The sequence below is a fragment of the Polyodon spathula genome, unplaced genomic scaffold (assembly GCF_017654505.1).
Source record: "Polyodon spathula isolate WHYD16114869_AA unplaced genomic scaffold, ASM1765450v1 scaffolds_764, whole genome shotgun sequence".
Classification (NCBI taxonomy): Eukaryota; Metazoa; Chordata; class Actinopteri; order Acipenseriformes; family Polyodontidae; genus Polyodon; species Polyodon spathula.
Genome location: NW_024472252.1, coordinates 245075 through 267675, shown reverse-complemented (window position 1 = coordinate 267675; position 22601 = coordinate 245075). Strand labels below are relative to the sequence as shown.

The 22601-nt window shown below is 44.7% G+C and overlaps 2 protein-coding genes and 1 long non-coding RNA gene across 4 annotated transcripts in view; 1 reads left to right on the top strand and 2 right to left on the bottom strand.

Moving 5' to 3' along the window:
- Positions 1-3392: 3392 nt before the first annotated feature.
- Positions 3393-6447, bottom strand: LOC121308693. The gene is made up of 2 exons (XR_005948540.1): positions 6356-6447; positions 3393-6112 (listed from the first exon to the last, which is right to left on the bottom strand). It is a non-coding gene; the product is annotated as an uncharacterized LOC121308693 (long non-coding RNA).
- The window catches only part of cunh17orf97 (chromosome unknown C17orf97 homolog), a 40586-nt gene continuing 21401 nt past the window's right edge, over positions 3417-22601 (top strand). The window contains exon 1 of one of the 2 annotated variants that reach the window (XM_041241253.1): positions 3417-4747. In XM_041241253.1, the coding sequence (XP_041097187.1) occupies positions 4512-4747 (236 nt within the window). In that variant the 5' untranslated portion in view covers positions 3417-4511. Of the gene's footprint in view, positions 4748-7534; positions 7611-22601 lie in introns of those variants that run through there. The other variant, XM_041241254.1, reaches the window with a different exon arrangement.
- abhd15a (abhydrolase domain containing 15a) lies at positions 10224-20607 on the bottom strand. Its single transcript, XM_041241251.1, has 4 exons — positions 19640-20607; positions 18371-19502; positions 13532-13884; positions 10224-12778 (listed from the first exon to the last, which is right to left on the bottom strand). The coding sequence occupies exons 2-4, from the start codon at positions 18890-18892 to the stop codon at positions 12202-12204; spliced, it is 1452 nt and encodes a 483-aa protein (XP_041097185.1). The 5' UTR covers positions 18893-19502; positions 19640-20607; the 3' UTR covers positions 10224-12201.

Below are 22601 nucleotides of genomic sequence, written 5' to 3'. Positions count from 1 at the left end.
TATGGCATCTGTACCTCCACAGGGTCCTGGCTCTGCCCTGTACTGCAGGCAGCCTCTGTCTGATTTACTGAACTGTGCCTTTAATAGAAATGTCAGTGGCAGAGTCTCGGGAGGTGACCAATACGACATGCAGCCAATCAAAAGTTCAGCTCTGAAAACACCTGTACCAATCAGAGCAGCCGGTGGGCGGATGTTAGAAACCCAGCCGAACCCAATGACTCAGCAAAGGCGAATGCGTGCGAGATGACACTTTGGAACAATTTAAAGGCACAGGATGCCATTTCACACTGCTGCAGTGGGCATTTAAAACACATGCGTTGTGTTCTGTATTTACAGCCTTTGAAGTGTTAGGGTTATATACTACAGTATGCTCTGCATGCAAGATGAATGTAATATCACAGAGTGACCCCTGTATTTGATCTCTTTTGAGTAAACCTTATGATGACTTAACTTTCTAGAGACCAGTTATTGCTCTTGATAGAAACGATGTTACTGACCTGCTCCCACATAGTATATTGCTGCATTACCTTAGCTAACTTCACACCAAGAGCTCAGACCTGTTTGTTGACTCCTATCTGTAAAGTGGACAAACGCCAGCGCTATTCTTACAAAACTACAACCAAACAACCATCAAGTGAAAAGCTAAGGCAAATTTTGTCAGGAGCAATAAAACTGCATAAAACTATCAAGACACAGCTCAGACACAGGTAGGAACGGTAAACTATAGTGCAGTTGTGTGCTTCTGCTTTTTGATTCAAATTAAAATGTTGTACATATACCCCAAACAATAACCATTTGTTGTTTTGTTTTGGTTTTTTTTTGTTTGTTTTTTTCTGGAGAACAACCAATTTTCTATCACGGAAGTACATATTAGAGAACATTTGAAGTACTTTATCAACCCTTATTAGCACTCACGAGTGTGAAATTACTGTGCAGACTGTGGTAAACGTTTAGAAGGATTTCAACGTGTGTAATAAAACTTATAATAAAGGATCTTGTGATGATAATCCTGACCAAACGTGGTTACCTGTGTTTATTCCTCACAGGACAATAACTGCATGTGATTGATAAGGAACAGAGTGAAACCATGACCTAGCCTCCCAGTGGTTTTTCAATCTGTCTGACAGCTGCTTACATGTCTCATCTCAACCTGCCCAACCACGTGTCTATTTATCTCTCTCGGGTAGGGCACAGAAACTCTTATCTCAGACTTCTCCTTGATCTATTTTACAAAACCAAATCTTGTTTTTCTCTGTTTGACTTTTGTCTCCCCCTTGTCTCTTTCTTTTGCTCTCCCTCTGTGAACCTTGACCTTGCTTTTTAACAAGTCCTATAGAATTCACGAGGTAATGTAAGCAGGTACTAACACAGCCAGTATGTGTGCCTGCTTACATTGGTTTGACTGCTTGAGTACTGTTGCAGGGTAACCCAAAACAGAGAGCAGTCCATGGGTGGCTGGTTTCGAGGTCAGCTGAATCATGCCAATACTATAATTCCACAGAACAGCTGTGTAGCAATTTCCAGAACTATCCTAACAAAAAATCACCAGAGGTTGCATTTTCATGATTCATAACTTCAGCAGCGCAATGATGGGGAGTTGTTTTTTTGTTTTTTTTTTGGAATACTTTGTTTAACATTGCTGTACAATTCAAGAAAGCTTATCCGGCTGCAGAGGAAGCTGTTTACAGGAGTTGGTTATTTGCTTATTTGAGACGTTACAAACCCCCCCCAAAAAAGCGCTTCCTCTCGCCAGCTGATCGCGTGAACTTCTTGCCCCAGGCAGGACGAATCAGCTGTTTCCACATCCCGTCCGTGTGACTCCCTCTGCTCACACGCACTGGAAATTATGTGACCAAAACTTTAGGCTGCTGAGCTTCGCTAAATAAGGGCAACCGGGCTGCGTTTTAAAGGGCCATCGGAAAGTATCTTCAAAGAGAAATCAAAGACCAGCTTTGGGATCTGGGGGATGGTATAGGTTTTCTGCAACGTGTTTAAATCCACGCAGTGGACTGATTTAATCAATCACATTGCACACAAGCCGCTGTTTCCCCATTGGTAAGCGCGCCAATGACTGTTTTCTGAAACGAAAACAAATCCAATTAATAACGTGAATCGAATAAAACTTGTTTTGTTGTTTATTTCGTTTATTCTTAAATACTTTGGCAAACAGGGTAGAGCACATGCACTTTAGAACCGGACTGTTACAGTAAAGGCACAATACACGTACTTGTAAACACGCAGTCTGACCTGCTGGTAACGGTACGCTGGTGACCACTGAACTGTTGCACTGTTGCAGCCGTGTTTATGAACCACACACAGTTACAGCATGCGAGTTCCAAGCAAGGCTCTCATGATGACGACTCATCAGCATTCCAGACCCGTTTGCATTCTGTGATGCCAGGCGGTTGTTGTTATCATGCCTCTCGCATATAATCCAACTTGAAGACTGTTCTAATGAGCAGCTTGCGTTTCCAGCTGACTCCAGGATTTGTGTTAAAACAATCAACCAGTTGAAGATAAACCTATAATGCATGATAAGGAAAAGTAAAATAAATCAAGCACCGTGACCCATTATACAACAATAATAATAATAATAATAATAATAATAATAATAATAATAATAATAATAATAATAATAATAATAATAATAATAATATGTTTTTCTAGCGGAGGATTGCCTAAATTATATTCCCCTTAATTGCATGACTAATTGTGAAGGAATGCAATTCTTTGCTTCTTGAAGTCATTGCTCTTATACACTCATACACTCATAATGACTGAGCAATTTGTGAGACTGCTGACTAGTTAGACTACAAAAAAAAAAAAAAAAAATCCCCCAGTCATTCCTTTATTAGGAGCCTGGCAAAATAAAACTGTGAGCTGAATACCAGCAACTCACATGAGCGGTGCTGGGAAATATTTCACTCCTGAATTCATCGTCGTCACCAATTCGTATCGTCATTCACTCAGCCCGTTTTAAGCAGGACAGATTGATATAAAACATGATGTGTTATTATATACACACTATTATTTCCCATTGCTATTCTCAGTGGTGTGATTGGTTAGACTAAGATTGGCACCTGGCTGTCTAAAAACTCTTGTTATTAACTTTTGCTTTTTAATTTTTCTTTCTGCCTTTTTTGGCTTTAAAACCTTAGTACCTCAGTTAGCAGCTTTTTAAAGGGATTCACCTCCTCTCCACACAAGAGGCCACTGCTTAATCATAGACAGAAATAAGATCTTCTATGAAATGCATCAAAGATACCTGACACAGAGGGTAATGGTAATGCAATTACAATCACAGTGCTACTGTGTTCAATTACAGTTGCAGTGCCAATTATGCTGCAGTAATTACAATTCTATATAAAAAGTGACAGGAACAACAACACATATTAACATGCTTACTCTGTTTATTCAAAATAACCAGCAATAATCACAGCTACAAATACACAAACATACTATAGAAAATGTTTTCAAACAAATGGGGTTGAAAATACTAGATTAATGATTGTATAACAAGTGATTTACAAATTGCACTTTTACCATTATCATTGACCCCAGTTCTGTTTGAATCTGCAGTACACTCTCTCTGCAGTACACTCTCTCTGCAGTACACTCCCTCAGCAGTACACTCCTGCCCTAGTGCACACTCAGCACTTTGTCCCGTCTAGTCTGAAGTCCTGCTGGAGCTGGGACAGACTCACAGAGCATCGCTGGTTACTGTGATCTCCGTACACAGGGCAGTGACGTGTCCAGGTCACACCCAAACCACACAGCTTCACACCGCCCTGAGAAACTGAAGAACTGCGCTGGAGCTTTTATAAGACTGTATTCCAGGGGTAAACCAAAAACCCACTGCCGGGCTAATATGGGGTTTGCTGCCGCTGGTTAGATGAGTAACAATAATTTAAAAAAGACAGAGAAAATTAAACAGATCAGCTCATTGTCGGTTTGAAGGAGAGGCTTTACTGAATCAACAGTTTTTTTGGGACAGAGCTGGTGAAGTTACTTTAAAAAAGAAATCTGTTATGGTTACTTAAACAAAATTGTAACTGGTCACAGTAGCTTATTACTTTGAAACAAACTAGTTCCAGTTACAATTGCAAGTACTTACTTCTCAGCGCTCTGTATATTTAACGGAAAACAGCTTGAAGACAATGTTTTAAAGTGGCCACTTTTATTTCTGATCATACATCTATGATGTATTGATTATTCTCTACTTTCCCTCTTCCTTGCTGTGCAGAACCTCTAAAGGAGCGTGGGCCCTTTAAGACTGAGCCCCTGAGTCATGGCAAATTGGGCGTTAATAATAGCTAAGCAGTCAGGGCAGTCTCCTGTCAAGAACTCTCAATCCCTGAATCAATAACATGTTGCACAATGTCCTTGTTAGAGTCGAGGTGTGATTGCAGCCTCGCAGGGCATGTGACCTGACTTTGGTCCTGCTGACCCACATTCCTGGAACTCTGTGACATCACAATGGTTCACTGCCGTTTTCCTGGAGATACCTCCTAATGGGTCTTCACTGCCTGGCAGGGGTTAGTTATATAACCAAAGCGTTACATAAAATAAACATGTTTAAATTCCCACCTAATTTGCACATCAAACATTTCCCTCGAGTTTCCCTTTGCTGGAGGTCGTTTAGTTTCTTCAGACTTTGTATTCAGGCTGTGTATCAGATTCATCCACCCTCAGCGCTTGTTCAGCAGAGTCAGAATATTCAGCTCAGAGATGCTTTGGAAAAGCTCAGGTAGGTTTGCTAATTAGCTCACTTTCTGCTTGTTTTATGCAAAACTACTGCCCATTGCATGAATGTAACAATCTGTCATTTTACATAGCTTTGAAATACATCCGGTGACATGATATTTAATATACTGTGTGTATACATATATATATATGTGTGTGTGTGTGTGTGTGTGTGTGTATTTGATATAAATATATTGTATTCTCTTTTCATATTGGCTAATGTGCTCCTACCACTTCAGAAGCGATTGCCACCTGCAAAGCTGACCTTTGTGTGTTCCTATACTTTGCCAGCCCCTCTCCAGACAGGCACACAGTGATGCTTTCATAGCCTGTGCTGTGTTCTGCCTCAGATGCTCTGTATGAAGATATAGAAGAATGACATTGATTAATAGTCTATTCAGGTAAACTGAGCCCTACAGAAGCCAGGTGCACTGAACTGAACAAAATGAGTTTAATAAAACGCTAATCTTGTTTTAGCGGAACATTATTTTAGATGTGTGGTTCAACTGTTATTCCCCCCCCCCATCTCTCTCTGTGTTCAGTTTGATGTCACTCTGACGTCAGTCGAGGTTTCCAGCTGATTCGAAATGCTCCTGAAATAGCAGCTGGGCTTCCAACTAAAGCAGCCATGCTCTCATCAGTATTCAGGACTTTACATAACTGACACTGCCAGCCAGAGGGAGAGTGGGAGGGAAGCAGAGGGAGAGAGGGGAGGGGGAAGAGAGTGAGAGAGGGGAGGGGAGGAGGGAGGAGGGGAGGGGGGGTGGAAGAAAGTTTTTAAAACCACCCTCCCCAGATTTCAACCCAATTGAGCATGTTTGGGATGAATTTGAATAACGCAGTCATCATTTTGATTCTCTGTCTACCAGCTGCGTAAAATATCAGTGACTGGAATGGATCCCTGGAGACACCTTCCAGCACTTTGTAGAGTCTATGCCACATCTCATTAAGGCTGTGGCAACGGTGGCCCAACGCGATATTAGATACAGTTCTAAATAAAGTGTTTGTCAGTGCACACAGAGAACAGAAAGCGCCCAAGAATTAGGAAGCTGCCATTATTTAAAACCACTCGGATTAGCCCTGTGTTATTATTATCTGCTCCACTGGATCTCTGCTTGCTGCTGTTTCTTGTCACCTTGGGTTGACTGATACACAGTCATTGTGACTGTCTATGTCTCCCTGGCTCAGCGATAAGCAGTCTCTTTTCTCACGAAGCTCCAAGCCTGCTGTCAGCTCCTGATCCCTTGTCACTGCACTCCGGCAGGAGCACCAGCCCTTTCTCGGATGTTCGCTAGACATGGAGGTGCGTCTGCTCAGACGAAAGCAGCTTGTTCACAGTGACATCCCATCAGCAGCTCGCTGCTGCTTCCTGTATTGAGAAAAGGGAAACAGAACGCAAGTAAATATATACACTCCCACTGACCTCTGTACCAGTCCTGGCAGTCACAATAGCATTGTGTGAAGGATTGCTGTTTCTCTTGCACAGATCAAAGGATCATTCCTCTACTGCATTGAGGCATTCAGGGAGAGAGAGCAAAGAACGTAAAAGGGATTTTCATTTTTTCACTAAATTGAATAGATTACGAGGCTCTTTTTGAAGGTCAGTACTCACTTCAAAACCATGGCAGGGGATGGGCTCGCAGGTACCTGACTATTTGAGCTGCACATTTCAACAAGACTGTCCTCTAACACAGCAGATTCTCCGAGGGCTGCTGATTTATTGCTGGAGTGGGATGGAAACCACCTGGGTGGATCGAGCTGGCTGGAATGGTCCAGTCTGGTCTCCACCCTCCTACACTCCCCTGAGTGCCTGCTGTGTGCACGCCTGGCCTTGCGAGGTCACGGCATTGCACAAGACCACGCGTTGCACAAGATCCCAGTGCTCAAGCCAGGAACAGCTGCAGCTGCACAAGGCAGATTGTGCAACTCTACCCATCAATCACACAACACAGAGTCCTCTCCCTTCTCGTGCCTACACTGCCTGAAGCAGAACACTTACTTAAAGGCATACAGCCCAAGCCTTATAAATACGAGGCAGGCTTATTAGAAAACAAAGTGCAATTACCAAGATCCTTCTCAAGAACTGCTATTAAGCATAGTGTGATGGTGTTGTTTTTTAACCTTGAGTATTTCCTGTGGATCTGTACACCGGGCCAGGATGCAGTTTAATTCTGCCAAATCCTAATCTGTGATTTCTTATGGCTGATCTAGAAGGGGAAGATTTGGTGACAGTCCTGGGCACACGAAAAGTTTTATAACAGAGGCTATGAAAGTAGAACTCATCTCATATCTTGAGTATATTTCTCAGGATGGGTTTGAGATGACTCTAACAGCGACCCACTTGTGGAAAACTCAGATGGGAAGCTCTCAAAGCCAGGGGCAGGGGGTTGGATTTCACACTGCAGCGCACATGCCTGCCTGCCTGGGTTGAACCTCCCAGCTAGTCCTCTCCATTGAGAACAATCGGGACAGTGTGCTGGGGCTGCTGGAAATTAGAAAACGTGTGCCCTTTCAACAGCAATCAAAACTTTAATTCAAACAGAGCCGCTGACTAAACAAAGTCCCACGACTCTGGCCCTGGCAATGTCAGCAGGAACACACTTCAGGCGCCTAGCCCGGAGTGGTATCACCAAAAACAAAACAAAACAAAAAACTCTGGCTTGTGTTGTTGGAGTCAGAAACAGCTGATTCTCTCGAGGTTCAGCGTCAGCAGCAGGGTTAAAATGATCCCAGTCTCTTGATCTTACACCAGCCGCTTCCGTCTCCCGTCCAGCCCGTCTCGCCGCACTGAGCTTGAACGGAACTGCACCTGTGTAATTAATGCCGGAGGGAAGGCGACTCGAATTATACAAAGATAGACTGGAAAGGTACGTCATTCCAAAAACCAGGAATTCACCCTCACAGATTTGCAGATATTTTAATTTCCCTATTTCAAATTCCACCAAGTACCGCCGACAGTAACCGCTTGTTGCTGGTTAAATACATTCTCATTGAAATCCACTGTTTATAGTTCACCACTGTCAGCGCTAACGAGTGTGACCAAATAAGGATGTTCCCTGTTATTCATTGATATTATATATATTGCACTGTATAAAACGCCACTTAATCATTGTCGCGCTGTCACTGCTATCCTTATTCAGTCACACCCGCTTGCTGTGACAGGCCCTCCAGCCACTGTGTAAGGTCCAATTGTACCACGTTAAGTTTCTCAACTGTGAATTTACTTTATAATGCATACACGTTTAGACAGGGCAACTCCTCGATCTCAGACAAGAGTTCACGCAAACCGTTTTAAATTTTCAGAAAATGAAGGCGATACAGAGTCGACCGTATATCCTGAATAAGTCTGCAAACGTGGGGGTTAGGAACTGCTAGGAAACAAAGTCACTGGGAAACTCTACCCAACGCGGCTCAGCAGGATGAGCGACATTGGCGTATATAAGACCAGCAGCGGTTAGCTGAATGCGCTTCAGTTCTATAATTCGTCCCATTCTTTTGCCCGTCTCTTGCAATTCTACTGAAGAGCGCATTACACGTATACACCTTGAATGCTCTACTTATAATGTCACAGAACTCTAGGTGAGATTCTTATCCTGTAACTCAATGCCGCAAAACCATTATTCAATATTCCCTTTCATAATGCGGTTCATTATGAATCCACCTGCCCCCTAATTGGTTTGAATGCACATTAATCGCTTTTTATCTAAACTGGGCCATCGCCCTGTATAAATAGCTGCATAACCTTTATAAAGCACGCTAAAGATAGACCTTTGGTCCCATGTTCCGGCTTTAAAAAGACATGTCGCCCTAAAGATAATCTGAGTATCCGAGCCAAAAGAACAGCCTTGAGTCACCCAGTCTGTCTGACTGCCTTGTCACACCTGCTCGGCTCTAGTGCCCCCTTGTGACAGCGTGGAGAATCGTCTCCGGAGGGGAGGCCGTCTCCGTGGCAACAAGCCGGGGTTCGTGATTAGAGACTGGGCTGGCAGCCAGACCTGGGAAGGGAAGTTTTGCTGGGTTTTACTAACACGCCCATGTAAAGCATCGGCGCTGACCTGAGATTTCAAGCAGTTCATTGTCTCAGCCTGTTAAACCTGGAGGGGAACGGTCCTGCAGGACTGTGACAGGACACCCTGTGTCAAACTCACTCGGAGACAGAGCCAAGAAATGAGATCTTTGGGGAAAACAAATAGACACTTTTTTTGGTCAGTTCTTCGTTGTGCCTCTTATTGAGTTGATACGGGTATACCATGTAGATCAGAGGCGCAGAGTCTCACTGTGGAGGATATTAATTCATTAATAAATAAATATCGAAATACATCCATAAATGAATACATCCATACATATCTGCATATTTATTAATTTATGAGTCTTTATTTATTCATTTACTTATTTATTTTGACATGTATTAATTTATTCGTGTATTAATTTATTCATTAACATCTATTTTGACATGTATTAATTTATTCCTGTATTAATTTATTCATTTACTTATTTATTTAGTCATGTATTTATTTATTTTTCATTTTGGCATCAAATATCCTCCATACTTCGTATGATGTGCCTACTGGATTTACAAAATCAGCTTCTTTTTTTAACTTTACAGCAATATTAATTATGTCCACAAGATGGCACGGTATTACCGTTTACTTGGCACAGGAAGAATAGGCATTCTGTTTCTGCAGATATACCCTGTGGTAGTTCATGCACGACCACCCCGCGAAGACCGAACTCCCGGTTGTAATCCTGTGCAGAATTACTGACTCAGGCTGTGGTTGCACAGTGGGGTTTTACCGGTTAACACGACACAGGCTGCTAGGTTATAGCAACAAAGCACAGCGAGGCATCCCCTGGGTGTGACTGCTAACAGGAGCGATGTCTACACAACGCTTCTCAAGTTGCAAACTGCGGTCAGTGGTGTGTGAGAATTGAATGGCTGTGATACAAACCAAGCAGCAGCTGACAGAGGCTTCTCGCGTCAGAAACCACTTCCTCTCCAGAACCACTTAGTGACGTTCTGGGTTATCTTTGTGCCTCTTTGAAAAACAATCCAGCTCCTAATTCACGGAGCTCACGCCTCTTTCACGCACTTCGTGTTCCCTGAGGGTAGTACAAGAAGAGAAGGAATCCAGTCCCGCAGCGCATCCAGGCATGTCGTATCAGATACATTATGCAGAGCAATTCCGGGTGCGTTCAAAGTGGACAGTCCTGTACAGGAAATAATTAGCAATAAGTTATTTGTTATATATTCATTTGCATATTCTGTTTTTCTGTACTGTTTTTATCAGTAGGTACATAGTACAGTATAAGCAAACTGCAGAATGACTCCCCCCTCCTCACTGCTACACCCCCTGTCCTCGGCTTCAGGACCCTGTGTAGAAAGCCACATTAGGGGGTGAGGGAGCAGTTCAGTCTGGCCTTTCAGGAGACTGCGTGCTTGTGTAAAACCGCACGTCTCTTCAGAGACGCAGTGGGAAACACGTTGGCCGGTGTTTACTCAAACCTGTGCAACCCGAGCCCAGTCATGAATCATTCATCAAATCCCTCCTGAAAATATCCAAAGGTTGTACCAGCTCTTTCACCGCGATGCAACGATTCAAACCGAAAGACCAACAGATTGGCTTGCATATTAAGAGGGTTTAAAAAAAACGTACTGTGTATTTGATTACCAGGTATTCATTTCTTAATAATTACCTTTACTGCGAAAGAATACTTTGACGCCCTCCCTCTGCTTCACTTCAACTAGGAGTGACCCAGACATTTTAAAAAAGCAAGTTATATACCGCCACCTCCTCGCTGCGGGCATGGGAACTTCCACAGCCTGGTTTGCAGGGAGATTTTTGCAACCTGCTCGGCTCGTTTCAGAACGCGCGTGCTGCACGCCAGACCTAAATTAGCACATCCGCTTTGCTTTCCTGTGCACCTGCAGACAGAGCCAGCAGCGACCAAGACGCGCATCTATGAGCTCTGCTATCACTAACTAAATATCTGTTTTAAACATGCATTGTTTCCTAGCGCACATCAAACTGAAACTTACAGGCAGGCTCTGAGACTTTAAGCTACAGTGTAGTTACAGTGAGGGCTCTAGAATCTATAGCTACAGTGAGGGCTCTAGAATCTATAGCTACAATGAAGGCTCTAGAATCTATAGCTACAATGAAGGCTCTAGAATCTATAGCTACAGTGTAGCTACAATGAGGGCTCTAGAATCTATAGCTACAATGAAGGCTCTAGAATCTATAGCTACAGTGTAGCTACAATGAGGGCTCTAGAATCTATAGTTACAATGAAGGCTCTAGAATCTATAGCTACAGTGTAGTTACAGTGAGGGCTCTAGAATCTATAGCTACAATGAAGGCTCTAGAATCTATGGCTACAGTGTAGTTGCAGCGAGGGCTCTAGAATCTATTCTCATTGTCAGACTGCAATTCAAATGGACAACAGTTATAAACTGGTTTCAGCAAAACCCTGGACCGGTGGGGATACTTGAAGACCACTTTGGACCCGATCAGCATCACAGCCAGGAATAATGCGCCTGTGTGGCCAAATCTATTTAATTTAGACTGAATAATGTTTAATATTGCTGTATTGAATTAATGAACTGGACCGTGAGTCTGTACAGAAAGTTAAACAGGACATGGTAAGATTCTGTGTGTGTGTGTGTGTGTGCGTGCGCACACTGGGGTGGGGTAATTTATCACTCCAAAATGCATTCTACATAATTATATTTATTTTATTTAGATAGACAAAAGAAAACATTGTGACTGCACAAAGGTGCAAAAAACATATTCACAAAAACAGGTACGTTTAATACAGGCTGACCCACTAAGCGGCCTCTGACAGCTCACCAAAACACACATCTCCTCAGCATGAGGCAAGTGCAAACCTCCTTCCACACTCGCTGTGCTCTGCAGTTATCTCAGCATTTACTTTTAGGTTGCACAGCCCTCAGATTTGACTTTCGCTTTGCAAGCACTCAAACACAAAATCATCAGGGCCCCGTTTCCAAACACGCTGCAGTCCTGTGAAGAGCAGGGTCAGGTCGAGTCCATTTTAAAATCAATTCCGATTCCTTCGTTAGGAACGGGAACCGAAATTGATATTTTAGAGTTACAGCTGTTCAGCCGCTTTCATTCTAAACCAATTTAAAACTGACTAACAGGACCATAACCTCAAAGAAAAAGTTCAATCGTGTAATTCAGAAAATAGAGGCGATTCATTTTCTGCAGCACGTCACTGCAGTTTACAGTACAAACAGCTTCGGGCAGACTGCTCTGCTACAAAGCCACTTGCATCCCAATCTCATGATGAGGGGCGTGGACTAGTGTGCCCCGGTCCAAGGATTCACCCTCCTGCCCTAATCCCCTACCCCACCCCCCTGTTCTGCAATGTCCGTGCCATACCCTGCACTGTGCTTTCCTCCACTGTCCCTCCGAGCGTCCCACTGGCAAGCAGCTGTCACCTGGTGTAGGACCTCTGCCAGTTATAGATGTCGGGGATGTTGTGTGAGCAGACCGGCTCTCTCTTGCAGATGCTGACTCGACGGCCCCGGAAGGCTTTGATGTTCGTGCCGCCCCCTAACCCCCGGCGGCGGGCTGCCAGTTTGGTCCGTTCCTCGGCCGCGAAAAACTCAGAGGTGGCCTGGAAGAACTCCAGCAGCGCCTGGTGGCTCCACAAGGGGGCGCCGTCTGCGCCGCCGGCTCGATTGCCCACCGTGGCAAAGCCGCAGTGCCCGCCCTGCCCGGTGAGCAGCAGGAAGAAGTGCGGGTTTGACTCGAAGAGTTCGAAGGGCAGGGTGGTGCGGGGGTCGCCCCGGACCGGGTCGTCCTGACTGCACAGGCACAGCACCGGGATCGCCACCTCATCCACGTCCCGCAGGGGGTCGTTCCGCTCCCAGTAAGAATCCCAGCTGCCGCCGCTCACCACTGCCCCCTTCTGGCCACCCTGGCAGAACAAGGCCTCCTCCAGCCCCTGCAGAGAGGAGCTAGAGAATAGCGTGTCTGTGTGCAGGGTCTCGCCAAGCGCAGTCTTGTACCTGCAGACAAACCCCGCAAGACAAGCACAGATTAAAACACAGCATGCTATTCACTTTCATATGGGTTTAATCCAGCTCATTACCCCAGGACCACTTTTCATCATATTTTTGCATTGCTTCAGTGGCAGTCAAGTGGTTAATACCAATAATTATAATTTTAAAATGTACTTAACACTGAACCCCTATCTACATGCCATTGAAATGAGTCATAAACAGTGCATGTTTCCAGCAACACTGTTCACACCTCGTTCAGGGTTTTAGGAGGTGGGGGTCTCTCTGTGTATGTTGTGCCCTCCTGAAGCACTGCTCCACAGACTGTCAGGGAGAGTCAGCTCTGGCTGGGAGTGAGTTTTATTTAGTTTGTTTGTAAAACTGCTTACAGTCGAAAAATCTCTTGGTCTCGTTAGGACTCAACAAACATAATTAGGCACATTCGAAAGTCACGGTGTCCGAGCTTGGGAAAGCGGCCCAGGTTCATGTTTGGATTGCAGGCTTCTGCAAGTTTTGTAGGGGAGGCTCTGCCAATGCTTCTCCTTCAGTCCACGTTAACAAATAGCTTATTCTGGTCTTTGATCTCTGCTGATTAAGTCTGCACCATGCATGTTTGCATTGTGTGATATGTACATTGCAATCATCCTTTTATATAGTTTTCCCAGACGCCCTTGTAAATCTGGAAATACCCCCTCACCCCCGTGGGGGCTGGGGCCCCCCGCCCACCCCACCTCCGACCCACGTGCACAGCCCCACCCCCACCTGCTGAGGCAGATCTTCTGGTAGAGCAGCAGAGCCCAGCGGTACGGCCAGGGGGCGCCCGTCTCGAACCAGTCCTGGCAGCGGAAGATGGGCGACAGGCAGGCGGCGGCAGTCACGTAGCTGGAGGAGCCGCATTCTCCCAGGTAGGAGAGCAGCAGGCCCGAGCCGGTGCTCTCGCTCACCGCGTACAGGCGTCCCGACGGCTGCCGGTACCGGATGTAACGCACGGCCTCCCGCAGGTCCGCCGGGTCCCCAAACTGCTGCAGCTTCGCTGTGCTGAGAGGACTGCCATTGTGACTGCGCCGGTTAAACACCACAGGGAGGTAGCCGTGATTCAGAGCAGCCTCACACAGCTGTGAGAGCAGGGAGACAGAGAGAGAGCAGATCAGCATACAGGGAAAAGCAATCAGCAGGGACCAGAGCAGCATGCAGGGAAAAGCAATCAGCAGGGACCAGAGCAGCATGCAGGGAAAAGCAATCAGCAGGGACCAGAGCAGCATGCAGGGAAAAGCAATCAGCAGGGACCAGAGCAGCATGCAGGGAAAAGCAATCAGCAGCAGCAGGGAAAAGCAACCAGACCAGAGCAGCATGCAGGGAAAAGCAATCAGCAGGGACCAGAGCAGCATGCAGGGAAAAGCAATCAGCACCAGAGCAGCATGCAGGGAAAAGCAGGGACCAGAGCAGCATGCAGGGAAAAGCAATCAGCAGGGACCAGAGCAGCATGCAGGGAAAAGCAATCAGCAGGGACCCAGAGCAGCATGCAGGGAAAAGCAATCAGCAGGGACCAGAGCAGCATGCAGGGAAAAGCAATCAGCAGGGACCAGAGCAGCAGGCAGGGAAAAGCAATCAGACCAGAGCAGCATGCAGGGAAAAGCAATCAGCAGGGACCAGAGCAGCATGCAGGGAAAAGCAATCAGCAGGGACCAGAGCAGCATGCAGGGAAAAGCAATCAGCAGGGACCAGAGCAGCATGCAGGGAAAAGCAATCAGCAGGGACCAGAGCAGCATGCAGGGAAAAGCAATCAGCAGAGACCAGAGCAGCATGCAGGGAAAAGCAATCAGCAGAGACCAGAGCAGCATGCAGGGAAAAGCAAGCAGAAGTCTCAAGATGACGAGGGAACACTGAACTGCTCTAGAGTGTGGTGCCTCCACACATAATTCAGCAGTCTATGTGGGTGGACAAGTCACAATGTGTGTGTGGATGTACCCAGGGCTGGTGTCAATTCCAGTTTCATCAAAGGAATTGCAATCCATATTTTAGAGACATCATTGTTGCGATTGTTCAACTGCTTTCATTTGAATCCAATTGAAGTAAGTCCTTGCCACTGTGAAAAGCTTGTTTTAACAGAATTCTGCTGATTGCAATTTGGATTGTGTTACTTGAAGGTAAAACGAGCAGTGGCGCTGTAGGTATAATAACTCATCAGCTCCCTCACGTAAAGCTTCATAACACAACTCTGGCATCTGGAATGCCTCTCCGAGTGCCTTAGTGTCTCGTGCAAATAATAAAGCATCTATCTCTCGAATGAACTAGCTAAACAAACACACTCTCCCTCCTCCTCCTCTTCTGTAGCCTACAGCCGCGAGGGGATTAGAGAGCCTGCCGTCGCTGCGTTTCCCTGAAACGCTTTGACCTTTACTGTTTAACTGTCTTTATCGGCAGCGCGTTATCACAGAAACTCATTAAACAACGAATTAATGAACTTCATGCTGAATGTTTGCTTCTGCTCCCAGGCCAGCGGAGAAACGGTGTGCGCCTCCCATTTTGCCTTTGGTTTAAATAGCAAACGGCCCACATTTCACTTCGACTTTGGTGTCTGTGTTATTTGTACAGATTAGTCGAAAAAATCTAGACCACGACTTTACATGCGCATGAGCATTGTGGTGGGACGGTGTGGAATTCCTAAACCCTGGCTCCTCTCCGCCTGTGCCAGCTGGAGACCCCTGCGTGGCAGTGCTCTCAGAGAGGCGTGGAAAGCAAAGGCACAGCACTTCAGCACAGACACCCACACATTCCCCACGTAGGTGCAAAACTGCAACTCTGTTCGAAATCCACAGCAGCAAACTGTTGAGTTTTACAAACCAGGCTAGTCATTTATTTAGGAAGCGAAATGTAATTTCACCATAACTTAAAAAGGGATGTGCTGCACAGTTGCCCAAGAACCCAAAAAAAGGCTTAATTTAATTTCCTTACCTCTGGAGCTTTTCAGACTTTATTTTCACCTGTTGGAGGACAATATATCCTGTCACCATACTATAGATTAACTTCCTGTGCAGCAGGAATTAGGACCCCACATGCCCAGAGAAGTGAATGTAGTCACAGAGTCAAATTACAGCAGCAATAAAACAGGCTGCTGCGAAATAACGTTTCCTTCAAAACTGGGATTTCAACGGTTAACAATCTCATGTAACCCTTTCCCATTCCACAAGGAATATTCCATAGGGATCTGGTGAATCTAGGGACCTGGGGGGCTCCCCCAGTGTGCAGATCAGGGTGCACAGAACAGGATGGATAAACATTTCCTGATCTCAGTCACCCCGCTGCTCAGGGAGAGATGAAGATTTATGGGCTCTGTGTGCGCACGTGTGACCATCATGGTTATTTTATGGCTCGGTTTGTCAAGGGTAAGGCTGTGAAAGACGCGCCGCCGTCACTGTGAGTTATGGTGAGAGGGCCATCGCTTGAAGAAACAGCCAATTATGTGGCTTCTTTGTTTCCACAGCCTGTGCAGATCAAGAAGAGAATGCAAGTCTCAAAGGATACAATGCCACTGCATATCGATTTATCAGCGAGACAAAGGTCTCCAGCTGTAATCATCCTGTCCTTCAGAACTGCAACCCAGCCTTGACACATACAGCACTGCAACAGTGGGGATAGAACACCGATCTGCATGGAACAAGCATCTGTGTGTGTGTGGTTTTTGTTGTTGTTTTTACATAGTTTTAGCCAAATGCATATTAGAGAATAAGGGGACGGTAAAAGCTTCAGAATGACTAGACATGGTCCACAGCGTGGAGATCAGATTCACAGGAGGAACTGAATCTCTTCAGTAAATGATGTGTTTATTTTCAAACAATGAAAGGCAGAGGCACTGGCTGTCATTGCAAAACAACTACTCACTAGCAGATTTCAATGACGTTCTTACTTCTGTGGCTGTAGGTTAACTAATCATTTTGCAGGGGAGCGCTTTTCAATAGCAGCTCTGAGCTGCACTGTGACCCACCCCAGCCTTGTGAGGTGAGCAACATGCAGAGCTGCGACCGCAGAAGTTGTCTTTCTTTCCTGTGGACGAGCCTGTGGGTGTGCTGCACACGATCCAGCAGAGACAAGAAGCAAGGCTGAGAGTCTTTAAATGAGAGCAAGCTCTCTGGTTATGCTACAGTCTATCTGAAAAGCAACAAACATCTGCCCTTCTGACAACACGCACACATTTCCAAAGAGACCAAGGAATGGAATAATGTGCCTGATGCGAAGGGTTAAGGTAAACTGTTTCCCCTCTATTTGCGTACAGATCTCTTCAAGCAGGTACATCAATTGCTTAGGAAACGTGCTTCAACAATAAGTGAATTCAGAGCAGATTCAGAGCTCCCAATAGAAATATACCAAATACACTATGCATGGTGATTGGCTACTTGTGTCTTGAGATAAACAAAGTGATCATTAATGATCCTTCTAAAGGCAAAACCTACAAAGGGTAGCCAGTGAATGAATTTATACCAGCCACAGCTGCATTAATCATTTAAGAACAGCTCAGTTTTATAGAATCATGACTCAATGCACAAAAGAACAACTCCCAGTTGCTATTATAGTGCTGTAAATAATACCATAATTCAGGGGAATGCACTGGAATGTGATATAATACCGTGAAAGGAGATTATCAGGAATAAATAGATTTTTGCAATCTAATCAGACTAAGACAAAAACAAGAAAAAAAAACAGGCTTGGTTTTAACCACATATTTAAAGTAACACTCCAGTATATAAATACTGCATACCGGTATGTGTTATTTACGATCAAGTATATAGCACAGCCAGTTCTACATAAACACGCTACAGAAAAACGTTGCTTAATCTCGTAAAAATGTTGCTGGAGTTTGAGCAGAGAGGGGGTAAGGAGGCGGAAACCTTCTACCTTCATCCGAGCATGAGGTTAAAGCGAAGCAACATTTACGTGGTTGTATGCGGATGGGGTTCAATGCGCGACAATTCGGGGTTTATTTATTTATGTGTTTTTGCTCATTGCCAGTATTTACGCTCCTGTGTATTGATCCACTAGGCACAAGTCAAAGGTGCCATGGCAACAAGGTGTTGGCCTTGCTGTTGTCAGGTCGGGCTGAGCACACTATAAATATGTACCTTGCTAAGAAACAAAAGATAGAGGTCTTAAAGGCACAGGGCCTGTAAATTAAAAATAACAATAATACATAAATAAATCAGCTGTTGGGTTTTCCCTATAAAATTCTATCACAAAAACAGAAATCTGAAAAATATGTTTATTTTAATTGTGCTACAACAGAGTTGAAGTGTGTCGATTCCATTCTGTTAAGAACAAGCTTCTCACAGTGGCAACAAATTACTTAAATTGAAGTCAATGTTTGTCAATTAAAATGGGCTTCAAATGAAAGCAGTCGAACAAATCACAACGATTATCGGGTCTCAAATAGCAATTTCAATTCGTTCATTGGAATTAGGAAGCGGACACCAATCTGGCTGGCTGTAGTAGCATGTACACGCACATTTGAAGAATGTAAACCAACTGGACTGTCAACAAGGTGTTTCCCATCAATTATGCGGATTACCGTGACAAAAAAAAAAAGTTACATGAAAAGAGTCAACTTACCTTGAGGACATTCCTGGTGATTTTCCCAAATGAATTGGGAATGATAAGCAGAACGGGATTAGTGGAGTTACTGGACGCGCGTCTCCTTTTATGAAACGCTGATGCTGCTACAGCCCAGTCCAGCGCAACCAGCCCGTCGTCGCTCATCTGGAGGTAATCCCGAATGAAATGGACTCTTCTCTCCACGGGCCAGCACGCATTGAAAACGGTCTGCAGGAACGGGTTCCTTCTCCAGCTCCAAGTCAGCCCTGTTGTAAAATTGCTAAAGGTGGCGCAGTGCCTGAGGAGGTAGTTTGCCAGAGTCGATGGCTTGCAGATCAGCGACACCGGCTCCCCTGCTCCTGCAGCTGAGGCAGGTTGCGAACCGCGTCTGTCGGGGTCGCTCATCTGGCGGCTAGCGGCGCGGAATCCAAACCCGCTAAGCAGCGCCAGAGTCGGCGTTCTGAATCCAAAGCACCGCTTCACCGACCAGAGCAAGACGACTAGGATCAGAATGCAGGCAGCAGCGAACCATTCTGGCATACTGCGCGCAGCTGAAAAGCGGGTAATGCGCTGTGGCAAGAGCCAGTGGTGAATGGAGGGTCGATCGAGCTTAATGTGAATGAGTTTTAAAAGAAGACATCAAACGGACACAAAAACGAACAATTGCAACAGGCAGCCTTTGCTTTAGCTGTAGCGGAGGTTAACAATGCACACGAACAAAAACAATCCCTCCAATGCGTTTTCTTCGTTAAATGAATGCAGAATGCTGCGATATGCTTTGAATGGTTGCTCAGTCAGAGTCAATTTCCATCGAACCTGCTAAACAATTTGAGAACTGCCTTGCCTTTCCTCTTTGCAGACTGCATACATTGGTGAATGAATGATAAAATCAAAAGCAGCCTGGTGCAATTGTGTTTATCGCCAAAAGTGACGAGAGAAGCGGATTTGCAAGCAATGTTCGCTGTTCTTGTAGTGTTGTTGTAATCCGATACCTACGTGTATTCATGAGCGGTTTTTATAAACGCACAATCCGTTATGGTTTGAGCACAACGCATGCATTGGTACACGAATCTTCTTCAAGAAGCATTCACTTTGCAGAGTCCAATTATATACGTAGCTGTCCAGTAATTGAGGCTGCGCGGTTTAACATCTGGAAAGTGTAACAGGAAAGCAGTGTTATTACTGCGAGCCGCTTTTCACTTTTAAAGCAAAAAAATCTGAAACGTTGCAATAATAATAATAATAACAATAAAAAAGCCACGAGACCGTTTGCATTGTGTTACCTACTTCCTCCAGTGCAATGCGAGCAAATGGGCTGGATTGAGCTCCGCTACAGTGTTAATTGAGGCAGGTGACTGCGTTTTGTTTCCGCTTTCACGATCCCTCACTTCAATTAAAGCCAGTGTCTGAACAGCGTTGCAACCGCAACTCTTTCACTGAAGCGCCGGCGCAGTGGCTTGGCTCAGAGTTCCATCCCTGCTGATGTCACAAGGGTCCGATCCACTCTGCCGGGTTCGGCTCGGCCTCAGTGTTAATAACAGAGTGCCCACGACTCGGGGTCACAGATCAGCAGGAGGACAGGGGACTCGCTGAGCATTCAATTACTCTCAAGCCCCAGAACACCATTCTCTCTCGGGTAGTAACCATCTACTTAAAATGCTATCATTAGACCCAACCGATCAATAAAATACAAACACAGCCCCACTTTGCAATGCTGCTGTAGAAAAAAATAAATAAAGATGAACCACAGTTAATGCAATCCATGACCCAGATTTCTAAGTTGTATTTATATGTTGTTCAATGGTGGATCAGTGCAGTTATTAGTGCTGTATATGGAGATGGTAAATCGCTGTACTGTACTGCGTTGTCAAAGCAAGCGTGCGTTGGCTTGCTGTGTTTCTTTAAAGCAAAGCCATATACATTAGAATCGGTAACTAACGGGCGCAGACAAAACCGCATCAGAATGAAGAACAATAAAAAGGTTTGTAATGTCTGCCGCTAATAATAATAAAAATAATAATAATAATAATAATAATAATAATAATAATAATAATCGGTTAGTTTATTCAAATAGAAGGATCGACTCCCCTGTCAAAAACTGGACCAGAACATTGTAGACCCTGTAATCCGACCCGCGTTGCAGCTGCAGTTTATTTGTATAGCACTGTACCACAGGTTAAGCCCTGATCAGATTCGTTAACTGTTAGCCTTTGTTCAGTTAAAGCAGATTAACCTATCAACGATCATTAATTACCTCGGACCAATACTGATTATGGCTGGTTAATTAAAACATATTGTGGCCAAATTTAAACACTTTGTTGTTATTAGACATTACTGAAAAACGAGGAATTAAACGCGTAAAATCCCATGATTGAATTATAATTATATATATATATATATATATATATATATATATATATATATATATATATATATATATATATATATATATATATATATATATATATGAGAACTGGAGATGGGCACGGCGGTTCTAAGAAAAAACATTTTGAGCTGAGTTAAAGATGTCCTGTTTGTTACAATTGTACAATTCTGCCTGCTGTACAGTAAGGCCACGCCACTGTAGAGCGTCCCGACTCCCCAGCGGCAGTGTGGTGTTAGGAGAGCCGCTGACAGGTTCAAAGCCGGGTCCCTGCAGCATGGATAGTCAGCTGGCAGGTAAAGGTGTGATTGCCAGTGCAATAATTCCGTAAACCCGCTCTGCCATGTAGGTGTATTCGCAATGCAGGCACAGTACTAGCACATGCGGAGCTATGGGAGGAATGCAAGGGTCAGATATAGTCAATATTATAGATAGGCATATAGCTGTTGTTGGCTAACGTACAACGGAAGGCTTTGTTAGTGCTGCTCGAAACCGTTACTCGATTATTCGGATCATTGGTGTTGACCGGGCTAATTTACCATTCTAAGTGAAACAAGTGAAGAAACAGCTGCTTGGGTTTGTGTGGATTGATTACCTTCGATGGATCCTTTTTCACTCGGATTTACTGCATCGGGGAATAAAGAGTCCCATTGCATAGCAGTTTGATCCATTCCTGGTTTTACTATGCGTTTAACAGTCAGACACACCTGAGCTTGTTACCTGTACGCTGGGGCTGATCAATGTTAAACCTGGAGCGGGAGAGCGTGCTGTGCAGCCCGAGTCTCATTTCCATTAGTGCAGCAGGATCGTTTCTCAGAAAGGAGCTCGCTGCCGAGTTCCCAGCACTGTAGAAGATACAGATTTGTGACACGGCGTCCGTGCCGAAGGACTTTAACCGGAGCACGTGGTCAGGGTGACAACTGTCAGGCTGTGGTTTGACTCAGCCGGGGGACTCATTGTGACATCCGGCGTGAAATGACTGGGGCAAAGAAACTCGCTTCACAGCTGTTTGGCTTGAGATTTCTTCTTTGTTTTTTTTAATGCTGTTTATTTTTTAAGTTTTTTTTTTTTTGTACAATAGTCAGATTATGCTTTGCTTTGCTTTCTGTTAGGGGAAATCTTTTTCCGTGTGTTTATCCGTTAAATCAGTGTCACCCCTTTGTGATTTTCTTCCCTCACGCATTGACTACTTCAAATCATTGCATATCTGGTCTTTTAATCAGACAGAGCACATAATGGAACATCATATATACCCTAGAGCTAAGGACACAACAAAACACCTCAAAATACCATTTAAATATGAATTTCTAAACACACTGCGGCACTGTCGCTGTCTTACAGAACTGACTCTTGCTAGAGTAAGCTGAGTGCAGAAGTGGCCTCATTGTTTGTATTTGACAGTAAAGTGGGCTGGTTAGAGCATTGTATTGCAGAAGAACGCTGTCCTCCGACTACTTTTGTTGTAAACTGTGTCGACCGTCATAAACGTTGACCGCGGTAAATCTGTGCCTGGATACGGCAGGTGAAGGAGGGGTCCGTCGGCAGGCGGGTGGGTCCCTGAAGTGACCGCTGCTGGTTTAGACGGTCACAAACCGAGCGGCTCTGGGGAACTCGTCCGAAAGAAACTTGTTTTCGAGAGAGGGGGTTTGACACATGAGTACATTTTGCTACTAATTAAAACCCGCCATAAGAAACTACATTTCTGTAAGCTTCCACAGCTACTCAAAAATGTGACCCTGCGTGGAGAAGGAATTATTTTGTTTTATGCTTAACTGCTTTTGTCAAAATAAAAGTTCCTCCGGTTTTCTATTACTGCCGTGAATATAGAAGAGATAATTTCCATTATCTTACCACGTTGTGTAGTTT

Bases quoted from the DNA above. Each gene is read 5' to 3' on its own strand.
- abhd15a (XM_041241251.1), bottom strand. From the start codon at position 18,892: ATGCCAGAATGGTTCGCTGCTGCCTGCATTCTGATCCTAGTCGTCTTG. The intron at 13,885-18,370 runs GTAAGTTGACTC...CTGCTCTCACAG, and splicing joins TCACCAGGAATGTCCTCAAG to CTGTGTGAGGCTGCTCTGAA. The intron at 12,779-13,531 runs GTGGGGGTGGGG...GTTTGTCTGCAG, and splicing joins CAGAAGATCTGCCTCAGCAG to GTACAAGACTGCGCTTGGCG.